The 18,010-nt window shown below is 41.4% G+C and overlaps 1 protein-coding gene across 2 annotated transcripts in view; it reads right to left on the bottom strand.

Annotated features, from left to right (window-relative positions):
- Window positions 1-354: 354 nt before the first annotated feature.
- akap7 (A kinase (PRKA) anchor protein 7) overlaps window positions 355-18,010 on the bottom strand; it is a 46,889-nt gene continuing 29,233 nt past the window's right edge. The window contains exons 10-11 of one of the 2 annotated variants that reach the window (XM_071907300.2): window positions 9,407-9,442; window positions 355-4,317 (exon numbers count right to left, since the gene is read on the bottom strand). In XM_071907300.2, coding sequence (XP_071763401.2) covers window positions 4,064-4,317; window positions 9,407-9,442 — 290 coding nt within the window. In that variant the 3' untranslated portion in view covers window positions 355-4,063. The remainder of the gene's footprint in view (window positions 4,318-9,406; window positions 9,443-18,010) is intronic. The other variant, XM_071907376.2, reaches the window with a different exon arrangement.

Genomic DNA, 18,010 nt, shown 5'->3' with positions numbered 1-18,010 from the left:
GAACAACTTTTTGGAACTTTTTAAGGAATAGTAGGTAATTTAATTTTACAGGCTAGATATAGTTTTAGACATTTTGAATGATAGACTTCAGTTAAGCATTTTTTGAATATATAGCATAAATAGAATGAATATATAGAAGTACAGTCCTATAGGATCGTTAGACTCTTCTATAAGTCCTGTGGGGTTAACAATCCTTTGCGATGTGTGACAACCTTAAAAGAATTTCTTAGCTAGAGTGCACATGCTCGTGGGTACACACACACACACACACACACACACACCCTCTCTCTCTCTCCCTCAAACAACTGAGTACTTACACACCCAGACTGAAATATGGAGACAAAACGGAGGATATTGGTTTCAAATCTCATATCCTGTTTTATTGTTCAAATATGGCAGGACAAGATATACGACACAGTACAAACAACAGCAGACACACGCACACACACACACACACACACACACACACACACACACACACACAGATGGACAAACGGGAAGACAAACGCACAGACAGGAGAAATACATGCGTACAGACGGACGCACACAGCTCCTAGTTGTCATGATTGATAGAGACAAGACTTTCTCCAGGGAACCACTGATCAAACATCTTACAGACGCAGCATGAACTCGCACAATCTCATACACACACACACACAAAGACAAGGAGACTAACCATACAGTATAGTCGAACAACATGTGTATTAAAGGGGATTTTAAGGAGAGATTAAGGATCTGGTGACAATAAAAGATCAAAACATCAACAGAAATGTGTTGAGAAAGTCCACCTTAAGACAGAATTCACCTGTTACTCACACTACAATGAAATATGGATATAAAACCACTGACAATTAATTTGTGCGATAGTACTTAGGAGGATTTTATGGGAATATGAGCACATCTTCTAGCTCACACCTGTTCGCACTACAATGAAATAAAACCTCATTTAGCTGCAGAATTGAGTTGGCAAAGTGAGTCTCCATTTCACTGCCAATGGATCGGATCCAGATTATCTCTCTTTTCTAGCGTTGGGAGAGAGGAGTTCCATGTAAGCAGAAATAGATCCAGCGTTCTAACATCAGGAGGAATATGGTGAATTCTGTTTCGGGGTGGATTTTCAAGTTAAACTCGACAACATTCCAGATGCAACTCTCTGAAATCGTGGTGGTAATTCCTAGATTTGAGAGAGTTTGGCAAACCTCACAGTAGGACGCCGTGTTTCATAAAATTCACCATTACATCACTGAAGTGTGTGGTCTTCATACACAGGTAACATTCTGAGGCAATGTGGACAATGTGGCCGACAGTTACGACCATGTGTATTTTCTCATTGCACCGTTCCCCATAGCCCACTATGTTACCTATGTATTGTCATCTTAAGTACATACAGGAGCATTAAATCATATCAATTAGTTTTAATGAATTAAGGCCACTTTGAACAGTGGTAATGTGATCAAACTCCTTTCTGAAAATTGAAACCAAAGACAATTAAAAAACAGAAATTCATCATTTTGTGCATTTTTTTCACCAGCACGTGCAAACTAAGTGCTCTTTATCTTCTTCTCATTTCAAAATCAAATATTCTTCTTCTTCTTTTTTTTATAGTAAATTCAATATTATGATTTGTGTAATACAAAGCTTATAGGGATGCCGGTTATTAAGCTGCATCAACATTAAAGCAAATAAACAAATAAAATATGCTTAAAAAAAATAATAAAATAACATTGTCTGGGTCAGACAGTCAACCAGTCACCCTTACCATCGCCATTATCATCATCATCGCCATCATCATCATCATCATCATCATCATCATGTTGCTGGCAGTTGAAAACCTCATCTCCAAAAAGTCAACTTCTGAGAAATTGAGAAAATCTCCCTTAATTTCACATGGACGCCCATACACTTTTGAATGGCTTTTAAATGGATTTCATGAAGCGCAGGGTGAAGAAACTTACTCAGCACATAACGGGCCATTCTATCTTTCAAGTAAAAAAAATGGATGGAAGACACTGAAATTAAGAGCTGCAAGGTTTTCAGGCGACATCTGCATCATCCTCCTCAACATCATCATCATCACCATCATCAGAATTACTGTGTCCAATGTTTGCTTGGCTGTAACTGCTTTTACTACTTCAGTACTACAGAATGAAAGCCTCAGAAAGCTCCTCAGATCAGTTTGTTTGGATAAATACTGTAAACCTTCCAATAAACAGAGTCTCAAATAGCCGGGCTTCATCGAGGGACAATTGTTTGAGAGACTGTTCAAAAGAAATCCACTTCATGAATGGATTTCACGAACAAATAGGAGATCAAATCATCGCTCGGTAGCCCGTCTAACGTGAGCAGCCTATCTGACTGACACAGCAGAGGAATCCCTGCTGCTGCAAACTCAGTTCACAGAAATGCCAGACGCACGGCCCTCTGAAACTTTGACAGAATTTATGCTGTAAGTGACAAGAAAATCAACTGCTTTTATGAAACAAATGCCTGTGTCCAATAGTAGGCGGTCTCATAAATGCTGGGTGGTTTCCATTGTTGAAACAAACACATTAATGGAAGTTTTAAGAGAGTAAGAATGTGTTCTTGGCAAACTCTGTTCTCAGTCAAAAAGCAGCAGTGACGGTGAAGTATATTATTTTTTATTAGGATTCCCACAATGCCTCAGCGGCTGAAAGTCTTTCTGGCATCCACAAACATTCATACCTATGAGCAATTTAGTGTCTCCAATCCACCTGGCTTGCATGTCTTTTGTAAAGTTAGTGCTTGCATGTTTTAGTGTTAGAGTGAACATTAATAGAATAGAGCGATACCAAATTTATGCACAATCTGTCTGCGCAGATACTCCCAGAGGGTCTGCGGACCCCACAGAGGACTCCAGAGAGGGTTTTGAAAAGCTGGCAGGTACACTGAAATTAGAAATTGTCTGGTCGAAAAACTGAATTCAGCATTTAGTGTCTTAACTGATTGTCTCAGTGCTGCCTCGCCTGGAGACAGTTGGTCAACAGAGTACGACAGCGACATACTTATAGCAGGGCTGGGGCCAAGTCACTTTCTATAGAGTCAACTGCAAATATAGACAAAGTGCAATTTATACCATAAAGGTGGAGCAGATCAGGACAAAAGTAAAGTAAAATATTGGAATTTTAAAGAACTGAAAGTGCATTGAACCCAGTCGTGCTGCATAATACAACAAAAAAAACCTCACACAGACCATGTCCAACATATTTGAAACTTAACTGGAAGGAATCAACCAGTCACAACTCAGACTCAGTCAGTCAAACCAGCTTAACATCCTCTTCAGCCACAAAGATCACCAGCCTGAATCCTGTGTGCAGTATGAGACATCTTTTATCTATGAAGACTGCACTGATGTTTCCAGGGGATGGATGCTCAAGTAAAAGAAAATATTTGCAGCACCTAAAGCGATTTAGTGGAGGGGAAAGGAGAAACATTTCACAAGGCAATCTCTTTTTTGTGGATATTGTGTCCTGTTTTAAGTGCAGATGATGGTAAACCAAATTTTCTACAAAAATGACATGATGTATCATTCTACAAGGGCAGTTTGTGAGTGACAGGGTAAAACAGTGAGGGCTAAAGCCTCCTTTGAACCCCATCTGTACATGTATCTCTCTACAGGACCGTATCACATGTTATCTAGGTTGTATGTGCAAACACAGAGCCATAGCTGATATGAGGAGGGATGATATCCTCATTGTTAGATGTTGGATACCAGAGTTAGTGAGTTAACTAGCAGGGACAGCTAGCTGACCTGCTGGGACAGTCAGCTAGCATAGATCCCTAGCTACTTTATCTAGTCAGCTAGCATGGTCGTCTCGCTAGGTTGAGTGGGATAGATAGCTAGCATGACTGGCTAACTACTGTAGCTGGCTAGCTAACATGGTTGGCTAGCTGGGTTAGCTAGTCAGCAAACTGGGCTGACTGGTTGGCTGGCTAGTTCAGGCTTCATGTCCACGCCTTACAGAGTGTTTTCCTGATTAGCCAGGCCTGACTGACTTTTTCGGGCCGGCTGGTTTTTCAGTCTCTGTGACCCAGTCTGATGATGTCACTTCCTGGTGTCTGTGGTGGAGTTAGCCGTAATGTCCGTCTTAGTTGTGGTTCCAGTTGTCTGGGTGTCCATCTTAGTTGTAGTTTCCTCAGTGTTGTCAGGGGGCTGCACTGCCGCAGCGTTAGGCCCGCCCCCATTCTGAAGTGTTTCCTGTTTGTACTGCTGCAAGGCGCGATTGACAGCGTCCTCGACCAATCGCTTGCTAACCCTCAGTAGCTCCGCCTCATCAGGCTCAGAACGGCGACGCCCACCTGGGGAGAGAGAAAACACACACATGGTCAGATTCAAACACCAACACACACATTCTGTAGGCATACATTACCACACACACCAACACATGTATGTACACACCCACAAAGACACACACCCATAACTTGGGAAACATTTTCAAATTACAATATTGAAGTTTTTTCCCTTCACTTTTTTGCCATCCTATTCTCTGGAGCTTTAAGTAAACCAAGGCTCACAGAACAGTACTCATTCTACATTCAATATGTTACTGAAGTTAAAGTATTCAAGTCTTTCAGTAAAGGTATTTAATTTCCACCCTGGATTTTGAAAATGCAATGTGAGCCAGATACAGTACAGCCAATCCTGAATTATTTGACCATTTAGAATGACTTTTTCCATCTAAAAGTCAAAAATGACTTAGATGGAAAATCCAAAAACTTTTTGGAACTCAATAACTGAGAATACAGGTTTGTTTTAATTGAGTGTTTGCAGACATTACAAATGTAAACAAACTTCAAATCAGATTTAAAACTCATGATGATGTGTCACATTCTGCTTTGGAAAACTTCAGTGAAAATCGGAGTCTATCTGCCGAGTGCTGGGTGGTCTGTAATATGTTATCGGAATGACATATTGGAGTGGCATTTAATGCCATAAACTGCACGATGAGTTTGAATGCAGCTCTAAGCCTCTTCTCATGGTGTTTGGGTGGTCTTTTCATACCAGGGCCAATTTCATTCTCTCTCCAATATCTAGCTCTAAATGAAAGAAAATTGCTATTAATCAGCTGATCAAAGGAGCTGTAGACTGAATTCAACAACAGTAGATTGGATCCAGCAACAATAGACACGATCTGACAGTTATATAGAGTATATGTGATAACGGATAGCGGATTAGGTGAACAGCCCCTCAGGTTTTCAATATATGAATGTCGAATTCAATTTAGTTCCTCGAATGACTGAACGGAATTGAATCCTGGAAATATATGAATTGAAACGTCTTTACTACTCTGCTGTTATTCCTTGTGCTGGCATACAATCAGCCGGAAAAAATGAAAGACAGGCAGAAAGGCAATAATTCAGATAGAAAGGCAGGCAGACGGACAGCTAGCCAGCCAGTAAGCCGTTCAGAGAGAGACAAATAGGAAGTCACTCAGCCATCTAGTCACACACACACAAAGATAATTGCAATGGTTCAAAAACCACTACAGCCACCTTGACATTTGATTACCAAAGCGAAGCATAAATTCCCAATGTTAATCTCCCACACCAGGCAGCGCCACTGGGCCCATAAATTTGTTTATAATTGAAAGCGGCTTGGTTCTCTAGTGATGTTGTGAGCTGTAAAGACGCATTTCTGATGTGTTTTACAGACATTTTTGCTTTATTATTCAGTACTAGTGCAGTGCCCGTTCGCCCCGCTGCTGCACAGAGCGCTGTTCGCCCCGCCCCGCTGCTGCACAGAGCGCTGTTCGCTTCTTTATTCAAAGTTTATTAATATTGAACGTGTCGCGTGTCCAAATTGCAGTAGATCGGACGAACGGTTCTCGAGATATGCGAAGGACACACATACAGACAGAGATTCCTTGCTTTATAGTATGATACAGTGAAGAGAGATAGGAAAGACGAGTGAGTGAGAATGACAAAGGTTGTTAGAGTCGAATCTGCAGCGAGAATAATCAGAGTGATTTTACTCTTCGGTGCTTTTTTCCCGCATAGCTTTTCATACACACCGTTTTGTTACTGCCCGTTTTCTTTTTTGTTTTGTTGCCGTTTTATTATGTTTTCCTGTGTCTCTATTTTATTCAAAGCCACTGCCTTGTATTATGTAGAAGTGTTAAATATTTTATCTATCTGAACTTCTTTTTTTATCCCTGCTCGTTCCTCATCAAGAGACAAATTCCCTCCAGTCAGGCCATCCTTGGAAGAATTTGTTTTACAGGACTAGATTGACTTTAGGGCAATTAAACTCAACTTTCCAATGTTTGATGAAAAGGCTAGTAGCTGCTTCACCTATGTATATCCAGGATTTATAGTGTTACAGTGCATATTCCAAAGATTTTGAGATTGTGCCAAGCTAGCTTGTACACATTGTGCTAAAATGTGAGCATGCACCATGGTGATCTGAATAAATACTATAAGAATGTGCTGACATATACTAGATTATTGCACAATTCATCTTGATAAATTGCTCACTTGTTGTGCTTTAAACAGTGCACTACTGGCAAAATACATTCGGTGGCCACTTTACATATATCAGCTTTATTAGATACACCTAGCCAGTACCAGGTAGGCAGCCTGAATTCTTCGAAGCATGGATTCTACAAGGTGCACAAATGATCCACAGAGATCGATGTCCATGACTTGATAGCGTCACTCAGTTCCTGCAGATTATTAATGCTGCGAACATCCCGCTCCATCTTCCATCCTGAGGGTCTCTATTGGGCTGTGCAGGCCATTGGGTCAAACTAAAGTCACTGTCATGTTCCTGTAATCATCTTGAGACGATGCGTGCCTTTTGCCTTGGTGTATTATCCTGCTGAAAGTATTCAATTGACAAAGGGACTGCAGCCATGAAGGGCTGCACCTGGTCAGCAACAATGCTTAGGTACACTGTGGTGTACTAATGATGCTCCATTGGTGCCATGATGCCTAATGTGAGTCAAAAAAACATTCCCCACACCATCACGCCACCATTACCAGCCTGTACTGTTGACACCAGGGGCCTGAGTCATGAAGTGAGCTTAGTGGTTAGTGAGCTAACTGTGGGCTTAACCTTGGCTTTTTGGTCTCACAAAGGTGGTTTTACCCGGGGTAGATCACCATGGTAACCTGTGCTGCACAGCTAACCTGCTCCGGAGCAGATTCAGTTCAGGCTGTCTGATCAAAACGTATAAAAGGCCCGACTCCTCACCAATCAGCTCTCTGGAAACATGGAGTCACCATTCCTACAGGATCCCGATATGAACAGAAACATTTCATTGAAACGAAAGTGACAAGTATTAAGCAGAACTGAACAGGGGGAAATTACTGAATTAACAGATAGTAAGAAGAGCTGTTAGCAGGGCGACTGTTTAGGCTACAGGCCACTTCGCTTTCCATGATGATTTATTATATCAGAGATATGATATTTATTAGGCTACATCAGATATAAAAATATGTGTAGCATTTCAAGGCCATTGGCTCGCTCTGGCTATAAAAGAGGGCTTCTAGCAAGCAGCAGGTGTCTGACATTAGTTGACCATAGTTATCAATAGTGAATGAAAGTTAGGCCTACTGCTGCATATCAAGTGCACTGAAATTCTTTCATAGGATTTCCAACAGTGATTAATGCAACAGACTGGACTCATATTCCAGCACCACAGCCCTGGGCAACATGAGGCCGACTTTGTGAATATTAAATCTTTTCACAGCCTCAATGTGATGACACAATATTGTATCAATGAGAAGAAAACTGTGTCTTTATGACAGGCAGTGATAAGAATTTATGCATTTACACTATTTGCAGTTTTCTTCCAGAAATCCTCTCTAGGCTTGGCGGCTGCAACACTGCTACTTTTCACTGTTATTTTTTTGTACTGCTCATGTTTATTCATTATAACACTTTGTTCTTCTTGAGAGATTTCTTTCCCATACCCACTTTTTACAATCTACTTAATATATTGAAATTGTCAGTAGCATGTTTACATAATCCCACAATTATTTACAGTGTATTGTTTTTATTGTTTGATTATTTTATTATCGTCTATCATTTGTATTGTTTCTTTTTTTTCTAGTTGTATGCTGATATATTTCCTTTTCCCCACTGAATCATATTACTTTTGCCGCTTCATGGCCACCTCATGGATTAATGGATTACTATTGTTTACATCAAATTTTCAAACTGCTAACAGCCTGTCACAACAGAAACCAGGATTCGTTGGACCAGGTGGCAGATTTCCACCCTTCAACTGTCCAATTTTGGCGACCATGTGCTCACTTAAGCTTCATCTTCTCGTTCTTATCTGACAGGAGTGGAACCCAGCATGGTCTTGTCCTGCTGTGGCCCATCTGCGTCAGGGTTTGATGGGTTGTGTGTTGAGATGTCTTTCTACACACCACTGTTGTACTGTGATGCTATTTGCATAATTGTGGCCCGCTGGTTAGTTGGTTAAAGTCCATTTTCCTTTAACCTTTGTTATCAATGAGGTATTTTTCCCACAGGACTGCAGCTGACTGGAGATTTTTTGTTTATTGCGCCTATGCTCTGTGAACTCTAGACACTGTAGTATGTGAAAATACTAGGAGGTTGGCCATTTCTGAGTTACTGGAAATACCATGTCTAAAGTCGCATAAATCCTGCGTCTCGCCCATTCTTACATTTAGTAGAACAGTAACTGAACTTCATGCTTCAATCACACGTAACTCGCTGTCTGGAGGAGGCAGCTGTTAGCATGTTAGCAGCATCAGCCTATAATGTTGCTGTATCAATATATTTCCTGGGCCTGATTTACTGTAGCTACTGTTCAGCTGATGAACCGCACCCCTCGAGCTGGTATTGATTCAGTATCTTGTTCAAGGACACTACACCAGAGGGGGATGCTTGATACCACAGGGGTTTGAACCCAAGTCCTCCAGTTGACGGCCAGTCTCCCTACTCACTGTCCCACCCTGCTGCCCAAAACCCACAAAGACACGGGATACTTTAGCTCAGACCATTTTGGATCCATTTTGGCATCAACTGAAAGCCAAAGATGGTAGATACTGTAACATATTTATTGCATAAAATGTTGCTGTATTAGCTGTAACGGGATTACACAATCTGATTGCAAAAAAATGGTAACCATGATCATTTACAGTTGCTGGGAAAAAAACAACAGTACTAAGATTACAGAACAGAAAAAATTGTGGGATTATGTTCTCTTATAATTTTTATAATCATTGATATAAATATTCTAAATAATTGAATTAATGGTAATCCAAAAATTACTTAAATTAATCATATTAGTTGATTGAATTTGGGTGTTCAAGTGGATTAGAGTACAGATTTTAGCCTGTAATCAGATATGGATTCATTTTAAAGTAACCTTCCCAACATTGATTGTCGAAATATGATCTGAGAAAGACATACTTGTGCGTTTGGCATGGAGTGGGCTCTGAACCAAATCTGCAACACAAACATAAACAAAAACATCAAACATTTAATAAAACACACAGACACACACACAAACACAAAAATAAAAACAACATTTTGGTGTCTTGTGTTGACTTCATACACTCAAAAAGCAATACAGTCACAAGAAGTCCTGAACACAGGGAAGATTTGTTTTGGTGCCATACAGCTGTGGTTTTGAAGACTGGGTCGGGACCCCTGGGCTACATGAAGACTAAAATGGATGCACAAATATTCTGAAGAAATCGTTATCCAACGCCTCTGTGTTATGTTGCTAAAAAATTCAAGACCCTGCAGTGTAAAGGTTGGGCTAATAAAATACTGTAGGCATGCACTTTCTGTTACCTGCAGTGCAAGGTAGCCAGAAAGCAGATTATATTTTATTGTACTTGGTTACGAAGTGAAATTAGAACATTTTGTTTTAAGGTAGGAAATACAGACATGAATGATCTTCTAATTGGTCAGCGTTTCAGATGAGGCAGTGCTTTAGAAACTGAATGGTTGGATGATTGTAAGAGGGAGATTTATTACATTTGAATATCTCTTCTTCTCCCTCTTTCTCTCTCGCATACTTTCTCTCTTAATTAATAGACACTGATCTGTTCCTGCTGTCATCAAAAGTATCCAGTGAATATTGCAAGAGCTTGCAATTTAAACCCATCAAATGGACTTTTACCCGATAACGCCCTTGTCAAAGAGCTGTTGGGTGTATATCTTTCATGCGGCACGTTTGTGAAAAACAGACTTTTTATCTGTCCTTTTAATCTTGACCTGTCAACATGAAGGCCTTTATAATGGCAGTAAAGCCGCCCTCTGTACCTGGTTACGCGCACACACACACACACACACACACACACACACACACACACACACACACACACAGATAAGCCTTCAGCCTTCAGCACTGTGGATAGATTGATTCCACAGTGCCAAGGCTGAAAGACACAAAGTTATCTCTTTCTCACACAGACGCAACTGATTTCTTTCTCACACACAAATACCCACATTGAACAGTATCTGTCACACACTTTCTCACACAGCATACTCTCAAACATCACAGTTTCTCTCAATTATCCTCACTGTCTTTCACCTTGCTTACTCTCTTCTCCATCTCCTTTCTTTTTTTGCCCTTTAACTCTCCCTTCACAGACTCCCTTTATCATTCTGCCCCCTCACAGTCCATCTCCCTCCATCATCTGTCTGCCTCCATCCCCTTCTCTGTCTCTCTCTGTCTTTACTTTTCCTAACCTCTCTCTCTTTATCTCAATCTCTTTTTTCCCCTCTTCCTTTTTTTTTTTTGCTGGCAGTGTTGTCATGGTGACAGAAAGAGAACCAGGCACTTCAACTTTTAACAACACAGGCGATCGCACTCACTCTCTGTTCCATCTCTCTTTACCGTAGGTGCTCTCTCAAGTCTCTTTTCTTTATTTAAGCCTGTCTGCTTCTCTCACCTATTTTTTCCTTTCTCTTTTCTGTCTGTCTCTGTCTCTGTATCTGTCCCTCTCTCTCAAATGTATGGTCTCTCGCTCCCTCTCTCTCTCCACTGTCTCTCTCTCTCAAGTTTGTCTTTCACTCTTTTATTCAGTGGTATTTCTTATTTGACTTTCCAAGTCTCTCTCTCTCTCTCTCTCTCTGCCTCCATCTCTTTGCCTGCCTTGCTCTCTCAGTACCTCTCTCATTCAACTCCCTCTCTGCCTGCATTGCTGTGATGTGTTAATTTATATAAACCCTAGTGGAAACCAGGGTAGTTCAGGATATGCTGTTCTGTGTCAAAAGGTAATAGCATGCCAGTTTGTTATTCTCTACTCAGGTTCTGCTCTCATCCCTCTCTCCGTGCCTCCGTCTAAATCTTTCTTCCCCTCTCCTTTCATTCTGTCTGTTCCTCTTTCGCACTCTCTCTGCCTCTTACTCTGTCTATAATCTGTCTCAGTTTTGTACTCATTCAGACAGGCAGACAGACTGACAAGGCTGTTGGTATGTAGATGCTGTGTTTGGGATTAGACTGTACATTGTCAGTGAGCTGTCAGACTGTACAGTTTCAATATGAACGCTATCTGCTCGGCTCTGCCATATTCCATTCTGAGCTTCTCTGCTGTACTTTACTTTGCTCTACTCCCTTCTCCTGTGTATTATTCTGCTCTGATGTGTTTTGTGCCATGAAAAACCTTTTACACACCGTGAACGTCTGGATGAATACTCATTCAATCTCCCTCACACTCTCTCTCTCTCTCTCTCGTTCTTCAGCAAACCTTTCCTCCAAAAAGTGAAGTAGAAAACCTGACTGTCCACTTCCTGGTTAGATCTGAGTTGACATTCTGCTGCAGTCTGCCAGGATTTTAAGTCAGCAGTTTTTAATACTTTGTACTTTCCGTGATGGAAGGACTACTTCTGAAATGTTCAACTCCAGCCAAGTAGCTACTCTGGTGATGCAAACCGTACTTTACACAACACATCTCTACTTGCATTATCAAAAGGCCTATAATCACAGTAAAGAACTGAACAAATTGACCTGAAACACTTAAACCGGGTACAGTAGCCTAACTGATCATGTTTACATGCAGCCTAATGATCTGTTCACATGCCTAATTTACTCATATTCCAAATGAACTGACTTCTTAATAGTCCTACAAACAGATTTTCAGGCAGAATCTTAATGCAACCATCATTGGTAATAGGAGGAGGATAAAGAATAGGGAAGAGGAATGGGCAGAGGAGGAGGAGAAGCAGGAGAAAGTAGGAGGAGCAGAAAGACTTGGAGGGTGTACAGTACAGTATGTGAGGAACTGGAGGGTGAGCATATTTTTGCAACATGAGGACCTCCTTAATGCAGGTTAGGAGGAAAAGAAGAAGGGAAAAAGAAGGGAGAAAGGGTGCATGTGAGGACAGAGAGGGAGGGTGGAGGATCAGAAATTAGGAAGGCAAGGAGGAGAAGACCTTGGAGAAAGAGGAGTAGAAGAGGAGGAGACTGTGGGTGTATATAAGGAGGGGGGGGGGGGGGTGTTATTCAGGGAGCCCTAATGGTGGAGCGGTTTCCTGAGGAAATACCAGAGACCCTCACAGACACGGGACACTGACTGCAGCACGGCTCAACACATTTTCATTGTAGATAGCTCATATCCTGGTTATGGGCTTATTAAGGATAAGCTGTTTATATGCGTCTCTGTATCCCACTCACTCACTCACTCACTCACTCACGAAAACATGAATAAACATTACCATGGAAACTGACCTCATGCAGTCCACGAAAGCCAACAGTAAACAGTTTAAGGTGCAGACACATTTCAGTACCCCAGCTAGTATCACTACATCCCAGGTATGTTATACAGGTTTTTGTTACAATCGAGAAATTAGCTTATCTAGGAAATCACATTCAAGATATGTTTAAACACAAACAAAATACAAATACCCGCGTATGTCGAACACCAACAGGATACTGGTGTGCTTGGAAACACACTTACTGAAGACTACTCCAGTTAGTTGAAGGTAGAAAAGCTGATCAGTGACCAGAGAGTTGTCCCATCCTTGAAACTTGAGCCTCTGAATGGAGAATGACTGATATCATATCTACAGTGCCCACTGTCACTGCCGGACAGTCCTTGAGCAAGGCCCTGAACCCCTAACTGCACCAGGAACACTGCACTGCGCTCTGAACTCTGTTAAATATTTGTGTGTAGTAGGAGAGATATGCAAAAAACGACTTCCAAGAAGGACCAAAGGACACTACCAGGAGCTGAGATTAAGAAATCACATTTCTGAAGCACTGTAAATGTAATGCTCTCATCCTTCCACAACTTTTCCTACTGACGTGGAAAATAATCACAGTTTTTACAATTTTCTCTAAACAAAATACCATCCCTCATGCCAGAACAATAGGCAACAGGGTGTGAACGTCTCTTCCTCTCCTCCAGGGCGCTATTCAACAATTAGATGGCTGTTAAATTCATCCACTGAGACGGTGAATTCCATCAGAACTCTAGTGAAACTATTTTCGCACTCATGCCTTCAAAACAATATGATCAGGATGATGAAGACTTTGGGGGAATTGAGGTTAGATAGGAAATTGCACAGGCAGGCGATATATAACCAGACAGTCTGCCTTCACATAATACTGTCACAGAGAGACAAGAGGGTCAACTGACTATACGGAAATGAAAACTGCTGGTAGAAACAGTTTTCTCTGTCTATGGACATGTGATACACATCATGCACCAGTCACTCCAGGGAAGAAGCCACAGTGTCAGACCGGAGGAAAGGAACGAGGCGATGAAATGTGAAATATAAACTATTTGTGTGTGTGATTTGTTCACACAAACCTCTGAACCTGTGTACCGAGTCTGGTTCAGAGAAATATAGTGAGAGAGGAAAGGAGAGTGCATGAATAAAAGTGCATTGCAAGTATTCCATGAATGGTGTGTCTTAATAATTTCAAACATTTTAGTAGTCACTGTCCATTTCCCTCTCTTCTGCACACTCGATTTTGTCTTCATGACTGTCATATGTGCAAATTATTGCAACTTTTTCCATTTAAAAATGTTGAAATCCATTTCAAGAAAAAATATACAGCATATGGCTTCATAATATTTAGCCTACAAAGCTCCAGTGGATGCAGATATCAAAGCTGTACAGCTGGGCAGGGCTGATGTCTCTGAACATCGCTTGGATGCAGAACAAGTAAACAGCCTGGCCTTTCTAGTGTTAATGGGCAATGAGTTCAAAAATGGCTATGCCTTGGTTTGACATCATTTGGTCTTCTTTCTCCATCCCACAGCATGATGTAGCACATCCTAGTTTGTTGGCTAACGTTTGCTCTAGTGTTTGATATTTAATATTCGTGTGACAAGCCATGACTTGCCTCCGTTAGCTCACCACAGCCCCACTGAGACAAGCTGTGGTATAGTATGGTTTGGTTTGGTTTGTGTCTCCAGCGATCAGCCAGCCAGAAAACACCAGGTTTTGAATTAAAGACATTAATCTCCTGATCACTTAACATGAGAAACATAAATTTGACATCACTAAAACTAAATGCTGTACAAAACTTTACAGCAATATACAGGACATATTCCACTCTCAATCAATACACATTAATCCTTTGTGCTGGATAGCTTTACAGCCAGCTTTGGCCCAGACCCACTTGGCTGTGAAACATGGCGAGCTCAGCCAGGGTGCTGCCAGGTTTGGCCAGGTTTTAAACACAATGGAGACGCCGGCTGTGAGCCAGACAGGCCAGGAGAGACAAAGAATTAAATATGTGCACATCTTATATTGATTTCACCCGAAAAAGGTAGATTAAAATGTTTCCATTCTATGACGGCAATTACAAATTTAATGACTTTGTAGGAAAAACCTCTCAGTCCTTCTGGGCAAGTTTCAGGTCAACTGTACGGTGATTTAGGCCCAGCTGTGTCTGCTCCTCTGTGTCAGGACTTGACTTGGGGCTAAAGCAGTCAGTCACTCAGTATTCTGGGATGGCTTTGTCGCCATGGTGACCTAGTTCACTGTGCTGTCGCTGACTTTGCTCATGCTCAAACACACACACACATATAGACACACACTTCTGGAATTCAGCAACACGAACAAAGACTGTGGACATTTCTTTGTGTGTGTATGTGCGTATTTCTCAGAATGAACAAAAGACAAGAAAGAAAAAGTTAAAGAATCATAGCAGAGAGAGAACAGAATGGGAGAGAGAGGGATGAACAAAGGAGTGCTGCATACATCTCCTCCCCTCCCTCATCTCTCCTCCTCTCTCTCTCCTCACATGTGGTCAGTACACTGCATGCTTCACTAGACATGTGCAGCCATTACTCATCTCACTTTCTCTTTCCCTCTTCCTCTCTGACCCTTTCTCCTCTTCTTTCCTCTTTCCCCCTCTGTTCCTTCCTCCTACCTTTCTATATTTCTTCCTCAGACACATTCAAATACACAAAAATGTCTCTCTGTCTCTCGCTGTATCTCTCCCCTTCTATTTCTCTGACCCTCTCACACGTATACACACATGCTAGAGCTGGGCAATAACTGAATTTTAAACTGAAAGTGTCAATTTTCATTTGTCACACCAAGGCCATGAAAGCGTTTGTGTTTTTGCTAAAATGAAAACATTTTTTCCTGTCCTATCAAGGTCACTTCTATTGCTTTTTTGCATTGTTAGTCAGGTTAGGTGCATAGCTCATGCAATGGCCAATCAGACGCTGTGCCACACTTCAACCAATTATTCTAAAGATGCTGCTTCACTTTGAGAAGGCTAAGGCTGACTATCTGCCGTTAAAAGGGAAAATAAGCGATGAGAAGAGTGTGAATAAAAGTGTAATACAAACAGAACAATCTCTATCCAAAAAGGGATGCTGTTTGATTGTACTTTGGCTTTGAAAAAGATGACATGGAGCAACAGCACGCTGTCCATATGCATTGACACTAAGCGGTGACTACTTCAAAGCAAAATGTTTGCAATTTGTTTAGCCACCTGCGAGCCTACCAATTTAGAGTATGAGTATGCAGCGGGAGAAGCCAGGCGGAGGTAAACAAGCATTCCTACTCAAAGAGCAGCGGTGAAGGAGTGACAAGGCAACTGTTCATTACAGAAGAATTTAGTGACTGGACTCTGTGTGAACTCTCTGCGGTCGGAAGCAATCACTAATTCCAACATCTTACCATGTCGCAAATGATATGGTTCGATTACAAAACAGTGCGGTTTCAAAAACGTGGTGACAAGAAAGAACTTCTCTCCCGCAGCTTTACTAAGGCTGTACAGTAAATCCTGCGATTGTAAATACGCATGCATATCCGTGACAAAATATCACGTAATGCATTTCATAGATAAAAACCAAAATTTGATTTGTGGTTGTTTGTGTTAATGTGCGCATGAGTAAGTGTGGGTGTTCGTGTGAGCACGTCTGGTGATGTGTGTGTTGTGAGTGGTAGTGTGTGTGTTTGTTTTTCACCTGCAGTGACTGCTAACACCACCGTGTGAAGCCTTGTCAAATCTGTTCTGGTTGAATTCACACACACACACACACACACCTCTTGCTGTGCTCACAAGGGTGACCGTCATCACATCACAGGGGTAGCATCTGACCTACTACTACTACACACACACACGCACACTCCTCCCTCCCTCCCTCTGTCTTTTTCTTCCTCTGTGTCAATATCACCATTTCTCTTTGCTCCTAGTCTCTCCCCTCATTAGTCTTCTCTCCCTGCTTCCCTCGATCCTTTTCTCCCTCCATCTCCCCTCTCCCCTCTCCTCCTCTACAGTCAGAAGTAGGGCACAGTGGCTTGACTGTTTATAGCAATGCAGCTGCAAACAGGGAGAGAGGGACACATAGAGAGGAAAAAGCAAGGGAGAGGAGGAGAAACAGAGAGAAGCGGAGAGGCAGAGAGAATGCAAACAGTAATGCTGTGTACAGGCGGCACAGCTTGATACTTCTGTCTTTACCAGTGCTGAAAAAGCACACACACACCCCACCTATTTCCATAAAAGCCATTTCAACGGTGTCAAAGTCTGCGTTTATGACAGGATGATCAGTGTGACCAAGTCATTACATACAGCACACACACACTGACACACACACACACACTTTACAGGCCACAAATCATCTATTACTTAGTATCGCCGCTGAATAATTAATATATAATCCAAAAAATAGGTTAGTAGCAGTGTTAATATACATAACATACTGTATTTTTTCATCTTTAATTAACAGACTAGACGAGCAAGAACAAATGATTATAAAACTACACTACTGTAGTCGACTTGTTTGACTATGATTTACAACAGCAGCTTGTGGGAGCAGTCGCATGGGGACAGAGATTTTCTATCAGTATACAGTATCTAAATAAGGTCAATTTCAATTTCTTGTACTAGAATGAAAACTGGGACAAACAAGAAGCTGTAATCCAATTAGCCTCTCCCCAAACACTACAAGGCAAACACTGTATTCTGGCTCTATGGACTGCACCCTTCCCATCCCCATAGCTAGTCTATGCTACACTCTTAACATTTTCAACTCCTCTCTGAGTGTAGTTTGAGACAGCATACATCTTGTACTACCTTTGAATACATCATGTGTTTACACACTATGATAAGTGGCTGTTATGTTAGTATGTTGATAATAAAACTGTACATCTTTAACATGTGCTGAAATCTAACAAGATGTGTGTTGTCTCAAACTACACTTGGAGATGTAATGAAAATGGCACGTCTTATATAAAGGTTGTGAAGAAACACAACGTACCAAAATGCAAAATCACCACTCCTAGAGAAAACGGTGAAAATAATAAAAACTAATTTTGCTCATTTCCCTCAACGAGCACAAACCATTATAGACCCAAGTAAATGTGTTTTATAATAATCTGCATAAGACTAGTTTTAGTCCTAGAATCTGCAGTAGCACCAAAACTGGGTTGGAAATGCAACCAAAATCTAAATTACCCCACACAGCACTGCTACAAAACAATTAACTGACAAAGCACTGCTAAAGCTGTAATCAAACCACAGGTAGTGCCAGTAACTAGCCACCAGAGATCTGCTCATTTCCAATGAGCTGATGCAAGTCAGACAGTTGC

This window comes from Centroberyx gerrardi, chromosome 18 (genome assembly GCF_048128805.1).
Source record: "Centroberyx gerrardi isolate f3 chromosome 18, fCenGer3.hap1.cur.20231027, whole genome shotgun sequence".
Lineage (NCBI taxonomy): Eukaryota > Metazoa > Chordata > Actinopteri > Beryciformes > Berycidae > Centroberyx > Centroberyx gerrardi.
This window is presented reverse-complemented; position numbering and strand designations above follow the sequence as displayed.